At 30.4% G+C, this 13,754-nt stretch overlaps 1 protein-coding gene across 1 annotated transcript in view; it reads right to left on the reverse strand.

Moving 5' to 3' along the window:
• Positions 1-870: 870 nt before the first annotated feature.
• Positions 871-13,754, reverse strand: part of LOC134684586 (uncharacterized) — a 57,255-nt gene continuing 44,371 nt past the window's right edge. Inside the window, exons 11-19 of the mRNA XM_063543882.1 lie at positions 13,124-13,178; positions 8,873-9,036; positions 8,183-8,356; positions 7,610-7,822; positions 5,258-5,303; positions 3,508-3,671; positions 2,571-2,747; positions 1,379-1,594; positions 871-1,143 (exon numbers count right to left, since the gene is read on the reverse strand). Of these exons, the coding sequence (XP_063399952.1) occupies positions 1,097-1,143; positions 1,379-1,594; positions 2,571-2,747; positions 3,508-3,671; positions 5,258-5,303; positions 7,610-7,822; positions 8,183-8,356; positions 8,873-9,036; positions 13,124-13,178 (1,256 nt within the window). The 3' untranslated portion in view covers positions 871-1,096. The remainder of the gene's footprint in view (positions 1,144-1,378; positions 1,595-2,570; positions 2,748-3,507; positions 3,672-5,257; positions 5,304-7,609; positions 7,823-8,182; positions 8,357-8,872; positions 9,037-13,123; positions 13,179-13,754) is intronic.

The raw sequence follows: 13,754 nt of genomic DNA on the forward strand, positions 1-13,754 counted from the left end.
TTGAGCTTTCGTTGATAGTTATCCCAATGCAATCTGAATCAATACCACATATCTTTATTTTCATAGGTACATATAAATGTAAAAAACGAAATACAGAAAAAGAGTTGAAATAAATAACATTCCGCTTTACACAAACATTACACTGTTCAATATGTATAATTTTCTAACTTTAAAAAGAGTTTAGATATTTAAAAATGTTATAACAATATTTTTGTATAGGGTACCTGCAGTAACATTGTTACCCCTATATATCTGAATCCGACAAATTTTGGTTCACACATATATATATATATAAAAAAATGGAATCTCTTAATTTGAACACACTCACATGTGTATCTGTTGGATTTCCTCAAACACAAGAATGATTTAGCATTACAATTAGAAAGATCATATCATAGGAAACATGTTTACTAAGTTTCAAGTTGATTGGACTTTAACCTGAAGCGGTACCTACGAACTAACGTACGAACGAACGAACGCACAGACAAGAAAACATAATGCCCATGAATGAGGCATCAAAATGATATGCAGACTGAATCAAAGTATATAGATACTGTTCAAATGGGGTTTTAAAAACTTTCAAGAGAAACGGAAATCTAGGTTAAATTGGGAATGGAAATTCGGAAGGTGTCAAAGAGCCAATAACACGAACAGAGAGCAGACAACAGCCGATTGCAGCCAATGGGTTTTCAATGCAGCGATAAACTCATGCACCCGGAGACGTCATTCAGCTGGTCCCTAAACAAGTATGTATACTGTTAGCTACTGATCGATAAACAAGAATTAAATGAGGTAAAGATAAAACGAAAAGCATTGCATATTGTAAAATACACACTTCAAGCTTTCTTAACAATATGAAGAGGTTCTGACAAAAAAGTCCCACATAAAAATTCGACAAATATTTCGACATTACAAAGTATATGTGAATTTAAGTTCAACAGGCAACACGCTGACATGAAGTCTGTTTCCAGTTTACACAAGCTCTCATTTGAAGTTCACAGGCAGAAAGTCTCGATACACTGACTGACTGACAGATATATGGCAGGACAGAGTTAAACCGTTGCAGTTTTTCGATCAGCTGTACATAAATTATCACTCACATGATCCTGATTACCTCCCGAAGTCTTACTTCTCTAACATCTCCTGAAATTGCATAGGACGGAATATAGATAATTCACCTAAATAATAAGTTAAAATTAATAAAAAAAAACCAATCAGGAACATTCAATCAAATGTTGAATTTCAATTGTATAAAGAAAAGAAAAAACTAGGGGAAAACATGTTAAGTTGTTTTTATCAACAGAATTAATATATTTCTAAATAAACTGAATATATATACATTGGCTAAAAATCTCAAATAATGCTTAATTGTTCTTACCATAAACATAATTGGAAAACGGCAGTTCAAAGTCGAATTTTTCTATAGCACCTTTAATGATAAATTCACATGTATCTACAGAAATATGAAAGTTAAGCGTTAAATTCAGTAAATTCAAGTCCATACAACAGTCAACAGCTGTGCAAGATGCTGATACGGAACACGATAAATACTTCGGTAATTCAACAAGGCCTGAACTTGAAAGATAGGTACAATCTGAAAATACAGTAAACATTTAAAAGAAAAACATAAAGGCATGATTAGTCATTACAAAAATAAATACAATGTTTTTACCATATAACGAATTCTTTTTTACATCTTTACTATGATATCAGTTAATACATTTGTTGTGATTATATAAATTTGTTCTCTAAAGGCATAAAGAAAGACAAGATAGTTTGCAGTAGAAAAATGTATATTCATCGGGAACTTGCCAATACTAATATTTCAGTTCGACCTATAATTGCTGGTCAGGTCAACAAAAAATATTGTCTCTAAGATTACTGTGAATTCGTATAGCTTCACATTTCGGTGATTGAAGAATATTGTAGCCTTACATCATAGATAAGTATGGAAAGTATTGTTAATTCATCCTCTTCCAGACGGCGAAATGGGCGTAACAAATGGAGAACACATTATATTTATAAACTGGATTATGTTGTTGAAAACTACTTTGCAAAATTTACATGTGGGTGGCTCCCATGAGACTGGCATCTTAAAGGTATGAACATTTGCCGCTGGAAGAGAGATGTTGTTTTAATTGATTTAGTACTAATGAAGATGAATATCATGTTCTTTAATTTTGTCCTGTTTATAATGAAGTTCTTTTTATCGAGTCTTTTAAAATTGATGAACATTTTATTAGTTTTACAGATTGTCAGAAAATTGTATTTTTAATTTCGAATTATGATATTATAAGATTATGTGCCCAAACTTGTACTTCTATTCTGAAAAGACGCCGATAAGTTTTATATTGTAAAAATTAATTGGCAATGCATAATTATGTTGTATTACTTTATCATTCATGTTTAATAATTATTATGTACATACCTATTGTTTGAGTGGATTATCGTCTCTGATAGATCTGTACAGATTAACTTGTGTATACAAAATATATCTTTTATAAATGTATTGTGTTATTTTATACATAAGGTGAGACGTAATAAAATTGAATTGAATTATTATATATTACCTGATTTCCATCCTTTGACAGCTGGTAAATATTTTGAATCAGTACGTTTACATCCAGGAGAGCTGATATATTTGTCTAGTCCAAGCTGCTGTAGAAGAAGTCGTACTTGTGATGTACTCAACTTTCCCGACTCGTCACTACTGCCAATCTGATGGATCCAGTTATTCAGAGAAAAATCTTTAAAAAATATAATTAAAGTTAATATATAAATTACGATCTATGCATTAATGGAACAGTTTTCGTTGCAATGAAATTTAAACATATATCCAATTTACAAAAAAATCGTAAGTAACAATTAATAATGCATTGATACTATAAATGTATCAGCATTATTGTCGTAGTTTAGACTAAACCTAATCTACTGATTCATACGAAGGACCTCCAAAGACTAACAACATGCATTTTACCAGATAAACAGATAAACATTAAAATAGATATAAAAAAAACGGCAAATCGTATTATGACGATTTTTCTAGGTCTGCTTGATAAATGTATCATGCTATATCTTCATGTTTTCCTTATGTCTCCATCTTTCAATTTTTAATGTTGACAATATGTTTGTTTCTTAACTGAACAAAATTTTTCACATGATTGCAAGCCAATATTACATCGGCTTGCATTGTTGAAACTGTCAGAACCAAACTAAGAGATAATAGCGTAATAGTATTTCTTTATCAAGCATTTATCAAGATATGAGACAAAACACAATATGTTTTGTCTAGTTGTTAAAGCATGCCCTTTCAAAAACGCATACATTTGTGTAATGACATTTTTCATACAGTTATATTCAAAATGAAATTATTTCAAATGTTTTATCTGAAAAAAAAGTTTCAACTAAAATTGCAATGTATTGCACAAAACGCTCAGTAATCATGTACATGTAAGTTGAATGATTAGTTAGAATTCTAATGAGACAAAACTACAGGTATCTGCTTACTTTTCAAATTAAATGTAACATCAAGATCACAAACAATCTGTCGAAACTGTGTCGAGTCCAATATTTTAATATCGGGTACACATTTTTCACCATCAATTAAACATGCCATGATTGACAGGTCAATTATATACATTTTCTGTCCTGGTGGTTTTCGAATTGAAAATCTGAAATCAAAAAATTTAAATAATATTTTTATTTTTTTCATGTGAACGAAGAAATTTTACATTTAATATTTAATGTAAAAAATTTCTATGGAATAGGTATTGTGATAAATTTCCTAAAATGTAGATTTATAGTTACAAAGTATAAATATATGGTACTTCTTATTTCAAACTGTTTGTAATTTTACATCTTTACCTGAACATCATGTTATAAGTTTTATGCAAAATCTGACAAAAGTCTGTTTTAAGGACTATAACCTTTAATTAACATGGTGGATATAAATTTGAAGTATTCACCTTTTGTTAAAACAAACCTAGTGTCAGGTGAAATGTACATATATCTTCATGTATCGATTTGTTTTAGCTGTACAACAGCTTATGTAAATATATGCAACTAAGCTAACATGTAAAATACATTTCATGTGAAAAACAGGCGGAAACCTGGTTGAAATTGAACAAAAGAAATCTAACTCTTTGTTAGAGAAGTTTAAAAGCAAAATCTGTATATTTGATTGTTTACACTGATTTATATTGACTTAAGTAGACAAGTTCTATAAATTGAATAATTTATGAATTATGCATCTGATATAAGTGTGTTCACCTGAATCATAGTATTGAGCTTCGAGATATGTTTAAAATTTTTAAATTAAAGATAAATTTTCATAAAACAGTAGATTGTTGCATGTTCAAAATAATTTGGATCTCGTTTGAAGATAAGCATACATTTCGTCGAAATAACATTCACAGAGAGAAAAAAGATTGCTCATTCTAATTTATTAATTTGCATCTCTGCCCCCGGCATTAGTTTTAAAAACAAAATCGGCAACATTTGCATCCAAAAGAGAAAGTCGAGTGCACCTTTTCATGTTCGGGCGTGTTTGAGTTGAAGTTTCTGTTTTAAAAATGTATAAAACAAAAACATGTTATGTGTCATCTCACATCAGCTTAAATTAGTTAAGGCTACATGTTGAATTTTCTGTTATAACAAATAAAATATAGGGGTCAAGGGTATTATCTTTCTAATGAGTCATAAAAACAGTGTAGGTGTGTTCAAATTTCATTTTTTTGATAAAAATGACTTGACAACGGACCTTTCAATTATATCTTTGAAATGTATAACTTAAAAAAAAAATAGTTTTTTGTGAGTGTTTTTATGTTTATAAGTCTATAACCACAGAAAAATTTTAGTCTGCCCTTCCACAAAATTCTTTATTCAATTTTTGTTATTAATATTTTTAAGTTTTTCAAAATTCCACCTGATAACTGGTTTGACAACAGGTTTAAAATGATTGGATGCAGAAAAGAACATAAAATTATGCTCAATAGCTAGTAGATAAACATGTCTTTTAGAATACAAATGGCATATAAGGATCGCAATAGTACTATTTGGATAAATTTATCTGTTTAACGAGCTAATTTTCAAGCAGTCCAGCCAAATAATAAGAATGTTAAAATTGTAAAATTTGACTAGCGTCATGGAGAAATAATTTTGACGAAGAATAATCCTGTCTAAAAAGGTAATTGTGCATCAATGAACAGGATTTTTTTATCATTTTTTTTTTAATTTAAAATATTTTTATAATACTCACTCTATCTTTATGACATTATTAGCTAATGATAGTTGAATCTTCTTTCCTGGAAAATGTAACTCAATTTTAGAAAGATTGTCTTTTCCTTTCGTATTAAGATACTGTTAATATACTCAAGTAGAAAACTCACTGACTTTTCATTACATTCAACGGTTTCTTTAACCAATATATGTTTTTAGTAGAATATAAAAGAATGGGAAATAACAAATATATGAAAGTATTCGTCGACAAGCAGTTGAATGTGTTGTGATTTTCTTGTAAATCAAATTATCTCAAAATAGTTGTTTGAGGAATTTGCAAATCGATTTTGATTACAAGTTATTACAGTCACGCTGCCAACGAACTATGAAGTAATTACTATTTATCTAAAGTCATTATGTTGGGAACTTCTAGTGACATATATGACTAACATTAGGTTCATGCAACTCAAAAAGACACATTTAGAGTCCTTATTTCTATAACGTTTGTGTCATCTAACAAATCCAAATAGGGTTTATATGTCACTTCGTCACTTTTTAAGAGAAGCAAAAGATATCAAACTCAAAATGAAGCTCATAACTCAAAATAACCAAACAATAGACACACAACAGTATGCCAAAAAAAAAACATAGAAAACTAAAGACTGTTCAATATGAACCCAACCAAACACCAGGAATGATGTCAGGGGTTGGAGTTATAAAACTTAGCTCAGTGCTCGAAGCACAAAAATCATGCTCGAAACATAAAATTTGTATCAGTACAAAAAACTGTTTCGATAGTTTTATGATCGGAAGGTCAGGTGCTCTACATGTCTCACTTGATATGATGCTTATGTATGTACAAACCAAGTGATAAGCCTAATAAATTAGGTCACATTCGGGGTAAAGAAGACATGATTATGTTTGGATGTATCGGTCATGATCTTCGAATGAGATACTCCATTATGGTCTGTCAACATATGATTGCATTTTCAATTGTTCTAAAGAGGATTTAAATTTAATTTATAACAATGTTTGGTCAAAACATCTTTGTAATATTCAGTATAAGGTAATCCCTGCACAAAGTCAGAGATAAGACAACTGTTATCCATTCGTATGATGTTTTGGAGGATTTTAAGCCACCATTTGACTTCGGACTTTCCGTTTTGAATTTTTCTCTGAGTTCGGTATTTTTTGTTCTATTACTATTTCAACTAGGAGAAATCAATACATCATATGCAAACGCTGCTAAAATGTCACAACATAGAAATGGTAAGTTCTGAATTTTGAAGCTAAAATCATCCACCACATATTGAAGTTTTGTTCTTAACTGATCCTATTTTTAAAATTTTAAGTAATTATAAATGTGAGGTATACTGTTTGTATTTGTTATATTCTTTGTGTCAAATGCAATTTGGTAGATATTTCAACAAAATCATCAAGCGTTTTAAGCTACTGTTCGTATGAAATGATAACGTAAAGTGTGAGTGCTAATTTGTTTAAAATATAGACCGATGAAAGAGCAAACGGACACACAATAAAATTGTAACATTTCAATTAAAAACTTGTTACTTCTTAATAAGGCAGGGGCATTTTATACTATATTTGAATCATTCTGGTATGTATAATAACTTGCTACAATTTAAATGATATGTTCATGCATTTTTACAAATGTGAAGTAAAGATGACAAGAAACCCAAGTTTAGTCCCCTCTTTTCTACAAAGGAAAATGTATATTGTAAGATACATGACAGTTCTCTCCGGTTTTTTCTATGTCAGAGGTTTTGCTTTTATTTTTTTGAAATTTGATATAGGACTCAAAGTTTAGAATTTTCATGAATATTCAGTGGTATATTTTCTTTTTTACTTTCTCAATAATTATAATTAAAAAAGCTAGATCAAGAAATTAATCTGATGATAAAATAACATATTGACCTACAATTGATAAATGTGTTTGTAGGCATTGAAACCGACATACACATTATTTGTTTGGAGGAATGAAATTTTAACATATTATTCATATTACATGATTCAAGTTTGAATATCTATATCTAAAGGTCTATTAGCTTTTGTTTCTTTTTGGTTGGTGTCATATTGATATGAACCCCATATCTTATCTAAATCTCTAGTTAAAAACTATAAGGATTGTTTTATATATGTATTATGTTGTCTGTCGATGTCTCACCGAAATAAAGCCATAAAAGTTTTCTACGAATATGGGTAGTAATGATTTATTAAATTGAACATAAAGAAAACGGAAATTCTTTATTGCTGACTCTTCACGAAAGTGCTTTACAAAAAAATTTGTCATTATAACTAATAGTTAGGTGATGCAATAGCTTGCATTCCAAAACCGAAATCATAGAATAGGATCTAACAAGAAAAATGTACTTACCCCATTCGTAGTCAAATAGAGATAAACTTTTATTAATTGTATTTATGCCATAAAATATGACATATTCACACGGATCAATGATAAGAAATGGTTCTAACGTCAATCCAAAAATTGGTATAACTCCACAGCACTTTATCCCTGTGCAAAACTCTGTTATATGACATGACATCATATTTTCAACGTCGGGTAACCTGAATACCCCGAATTTACATTCTAAAAATAAAATAATATATTTGACAAAACCTTAATGAAGAACAGAGTCTTTTTTTTACATTTTTACAAGCTATTTATAATTCTTAACCTTTATCTTTATCCTTTAAATGAGAGCTTATATTTTCTAACATACCATTTTGACTATATCAAATGTAATATGATTAACTTGAGAACACTACAAATAAACTAAATGACTAATGCTTATTTAATATTACAATTTTGCTATAGGCACTCCTGGTTATGACTTAGATAATCACCAATCATATGTTTTATATAAAGAGGTTTATTTGACAAAATCATTTGATGATGACCTTTAAAGCAAATCATTAAGTTTGTGAGCTGTGATTTACATATTTTTACCATTATGCCATCCTTGGACACTTGGAATATAAGGTTTCCTCTTACGATCACACATTGGACCCTCAAATAAGTGTTGTATGTCAAGCTTTTCTAATACATAATGTACGGCAGCTTCTTTCATCCCATCATGTAAACCTACGGATGTCTCCTTCATCCAATTTGATACTGAAAATTCTATAATAAGAGATTAAGACTTCTTTAAGAAAATGTAAAATCGCTAAATGAAATAGATTAACACTAATACACACGAATATCACATGAAATTATAACTTTATTTGAGCACACGGAAATTGATCAACAAAATATTTTGCTAACCAATAAAAGTAGCTGAGTAAAAAGTGTAATCAATCTTTTTTCACTTTAATCACAGCAAAATTGTCATATGCATACATATGTAAGCAGTCTTTTGCAAAGGTATGGCATAAATTAAAACTGTTGTCATTAAAATATACACCAATATACTTTAGTTTCTGGTCTTCATATGCATGTCCCAAGCTAGAATTCTACAATCTAATGGCTGTTATTCGTTTGTTTCCTGATCTTCTGACATAAATCAGCTTATTGTTTTATTCACCGTTTGTCATTATTGGAAATTTAACTCCTTATCACCTTTGGTTTAAAGTTGTCCCGCTGGCATTCATAAAGAACCTCTATTTGTATGTTTCCACTACACCATTGAGTTGTACTCACTTGTAATGTCTGTAAAATTTCTTGAACAAGACGGAATAATCTGGTTATTCAAAAGATAAAATCCATTTTCTGGAATGCAGAACGTTTCTTCACCAATATTGAAACATATTGTGATCTGAACATTCACAATAATGTCATTGTTGTAATCTTTGTTCACAGAATATCTGGGATTAATAAAAATGTCAATTAAAGTAAGGAAAAAATCATCAGATGTAATTATGGTTATCATTTCACTCTGAATTTATAGATAAAATTAAAAATGGAAATGGGGAATGTGTCAAAGAGACAACAACCCGGCCATAAAAAAAAAACCAGTCGAAGGTAACCAACAGGTCTTCAATGTTGCGAGAAATTCCCGCACCCGGAGGCGTCCTTCAGCTTCAGTGATAATGAACGCCATACTAATTCCAAATAGTACACAAGAAACTAAAATAAAATAACACAAGACTAATAAAGGCCAGAGGCTATATATAGAAATAAACTGTACAGGTCCCAGACCTGGGCGGGGAGGAAGTTACGAATCAAATCTACTCTACAATCTCCGTTTCCTTTTAGTAAAACCATAAAGAAGTCTAGTTTCGAACCATCGCACTTCAGCGACATAAAATCGAAGTAAAGCTTCAACCCATCCCACTTTAGAGTGACCAGCATGATTCGGATTACCATCATTTTCATGCAGGGGAAAAGGTACAACAAATCAGAAAAAAACATTACTTCCTGACCAATCCAGTATTTTGGATAAAAAAAATAGAAACGTTCACTCACCTTCTAAAAAGTAAAAACACAAAAATACTGAACTCCGAAGAAAATTCAAAAGGGAAAGTCCAAAATCAAAAGTCCAAACACATCAAACGAATGGATTACAACTGTCATATTCCTGACTTGGTACAGGCATTTTCTAATGTAGAAAATGGATGATTGAACCTGTTTTTTTAGCTAGCTCACTTGTATGACAGTCGCATCAAATTCCATTACATTGTTAACGATGCGTGAACAAAAAAAACATACTCAAAGAGTAAAAATGTCAAAAATAGGGGTACTGCAGTCAATAGTGTGTTATCATCTAAATCCCTATAAAAACAACAAATGTAACGAAGAAGCACAAAAAGGTATACATCAAATTTAACATACTCATTTTGCCTATCTTATACGACTATATTTATCAATGTAAAGTCTACCCGTAAAGGATGGGAGGTTTAATTTTCAGTACAGGTGTTAAATTGCTCGTTTGAAATTTGCACAAGTAGACATAAAATAATTTTGTCGTCCAAAGTATGACGGCATACATACATGCAGAGTCACGTAAAGTAGATATAACAAAAAAACAGACTAAACAGTTAACGAAATAATAAAAGATAAAATAATTGTGTGGTTCAAAGTATGACGGGATACATAAGTACAGTTGCACGTCAAATGTATATCATAAAAAGCAGACTTAAGGTGTAATACCACCATTGATTTTCCCCTATTAGTCTTTATTAAATTTGCACTTTTCAAAAAAATGTGCAGAACTTATCGTTGTTTCAAATAAAGAAATCATTGGCATGAGTAAAGTTTTATCCTGTCCAGTACTATAGAAAAAAATTCACATAACATTTCATTGCATATAAGAAAATAACCATCATTGGAAGTTAACCAATCAAATGTCTCCCCTTATTTTATCTGTGTACAAGGTTTAGTCACCATATGTAGCCTCAAGATTACAAAATTTTCTATAGAAATCCCAAATAAAAAATAATTGTGTTTTGAAATACCCAAGACATATGTTTATGACACAGAAATGTTTTTACTGCAATTAAATGTAGGAACAATTACCTACAACTTTCAAATTCAAGGGAATATTTTTTTAGACCTACAACCGGATGTGACGTACCATGATTTGGTGGTATTACACCTTAACAGAAAAAGTAGTATTATTGAATAAAATAGTTTTGTCATTCAAAGTATGTCAAGATCCAACAGTAAAAGTAATATTAATAAATGCAAATTTTTGTCGTTCAAAGAAAGATGTTTTACATAAGCACAGAGTCACGTCAAACGAATTTCTAAAAAAATCTGACTTAACAGTAAAAGTAATATTAATAAAGACAAATAAAAGAATACTATAACACGTTATTTAGATGATAACCAACGTCAGTACGCAAAAACTATATTTCAAGACCATCTTGTATTATTTGTGAAGTTGATACGGTATATTTATCAACAAGTTCTTGGTATCTTCCGATGAACTTTTTTAGTACGCATATAGTCAATTTCTGTTGATTAATATGTGTGAAGTTTAGCTGGACTTTAACAAAGCGAGACAATTGGTCCTGTCTCAAATATTTTTAAAATCTGTTATCTGTTGATTAACATGTGTGAAGTTTAGCTGGACCTTAAAACTTCTTTTAACTAGATGTGTCAAAGCGACAGAATTGGTCCCGTCTCAAAAATGATTTAAATCAGCTATTCAATAACACATGTGGACACAAACATTATAGTAGTCTCACATATCAATATTCAGCTCAAAATCTGGAGGCGTATAGAAAAATACTCCGTATACTGTGATTTTTAACAATTTTTTAAATTGTAAACCCTTAATATTGGCAAACATTAGCAGAGCGGAACGAAATTTAAATTTGATCTGTAACTCAGCATGGTCAGCACACATACCAAACATGTGCCCAATATCTCAAAGTTTTAAAAAAGGGTCGTATAACTGTGATTTTCAAATATTTATAAAAGTCCAGAGCCCCAAATTACATCAAAAATCAGCCCAGCGGAACGAAACTAAAGCCTGATCTGTAACTCATCACGGATCACTTACATACCAAATATCAGCCCAATATCTGAAAGTGTTTATAAAAAAAATCCGTAAAACTGTGATTTTCACAATTTGTCAAAGTCCATAATCGTAATTCGACAAAAAAAAAGCCGACCAGAAAAAAACTTTAACTTGCTCTGTAACTTATCTTGGTTAACACATTTGCCAAAAATCATCCCAATATCTGAAAGCGTTAAGAAAAAAACTCCGTATAACTGTGATTTTTAACAATTTATCACAAAAATCCGTAAAACTGTGATTTTCACAATTTGTCAAAGTCCATAATCGTAATTCGACAAAAAAAAAGCCGACCAGAAAAAAACTTTAACTTGCTCTGTAACTTATCTTGGTTAACACATTTGCCAAAAATCATCCCAATATCTGAAAGCGTTTAGAAAAAAACTCCGTATAACTGTGATTTTTAACAATTTATCAAAGTCCAAAGCCGGTAATTTTAGTAAAAGTAAGTGGAGCGCAACGAAACTTAAACTTGATCTGTAACTCATCATAGTTAACTCACATACCAAAAATTAGCCCAATATTTGTAGGCGTTTAGAGAAAAAAAAACGTATAACGGTTTGTTGAGGAATGTCGGATTTGCGGACCAAGGTAAAACAATATGGCACCGACAACTTCGCCATTAAATTTAATCTGCGTTACTTTGAAAGCATTGCATTGGATATAAACTTCCCATCAACGCATAGATGGTCGCAGCCTTTATCTGTACAGTAAGTATATTCCGTGAGGGTATCACCAGGCTAGTAGTCAGCACTTTTGTGTTGACATGAATTATCTCTGATGTGATCATATTTATATATTACATGTTACTGTTTACAAAACTTTTGAATTTTTGAAATTTGTAGGCTTCTCTACCTCACGAATAGATTACCTTATCTGTATTTGGAAAAACTTTTAGGAATAATGTTCCTCAATGCTCTTCAAATTCGTACTTTATTAATTTATTTTTGTTTGAACTTTTTTGGATTCGAACGTCACTGTAGACAAAACACTCGTCTGTTGTAAATTAAAATTAAATCCTTGTATTTATGATGAGTTTTTTTAGCTGTCATTTGGTAAAGATCAATCTGCAAAAATGGTAAGACCACTAAACCGGTCCTTCGAAGATAACTACGTTAAATTAAAAAGCATATTTAATCCTTGGACTGCATTTACGACTTTTGAGAAAAGTTAAAATCAGAAGATTCAGCTACTGCAAGATCAAAATCAGTCCTATAGAATGCTGTATTATGATTATAAACGACATACAAACACTTCACAAGTTTGTCGTCATTAAATCATGTTGCCAACATTTTCTTATTATATTCCAAATAGAAAAAAAAATGTCACAAACATCAATCCTTTTCATATATCAAGTTGACTTATATGATAAAAATATTTGGAAGTAAATTGTTGAAGTCAAACTGTTATTTACGCAAGCGTTTACATACCTTATAATAATTGGAGCTGGTTCCCCACTTCCAATTTTCAAACTTTGTTCATTACCTGAAGTGTAACATTAAAATATGCTATAAAACAAATGAAATAATTGAATAACAAATAGCACGACATATCCAACTAACCTATTATAGAAACTTTGAATAAAGCTGACAATTTTGTTTTTCTAGTATGTTTATGGAAATTAAAATTAAAATGCTTTACAATCTTCATAGTCCATACCATCAATTTTTCTGTATGTATCAATTGAATAAATAGAAGTCAAATACATATATTCGTTATTTTACCTAGTTATCCAAAATGCATTTTTTAACTTGATTTTCATCTACCGGGAATATTTATACGGTATGTACTATGAAATACATAAACTTTTTTTTATCGTCGTCTGCTTTGTAATTTTACTGTCCTGTCAATAATGAGGTTGTTAGTTTGAAGCCAGCACGTGACAGGTGTGTTGAAGTCGATTCTTTATTGACCAGGATTTTCAGCTTTCCTACCGAAGCTCTTTTGCTCTCTCCAGGCTGTTAGGTTTTCTACACCAATAAAAACTGACCGCCTCGAAATAGTGAAATATTTTTTTAATTAACTTGGAGTTCGTAATATTTTTAATTCTTTTTTATTAGA

Source organism: Mytilus trossulus, chromosome 9 (assembly GCF_036588685.1).
Source record: "Mytilus trossulus isolate FHL-02 chromosome 9, PNRI_Mtr1.1.1.hap1, whole genome shotgun sequence".
Taxonomy (NCBI): Eukaryota; Metazoa; Mollusca; class Bivalvia; order Mytilida; family Mytilidae; genus Mytilus; species Mytilus trossulus.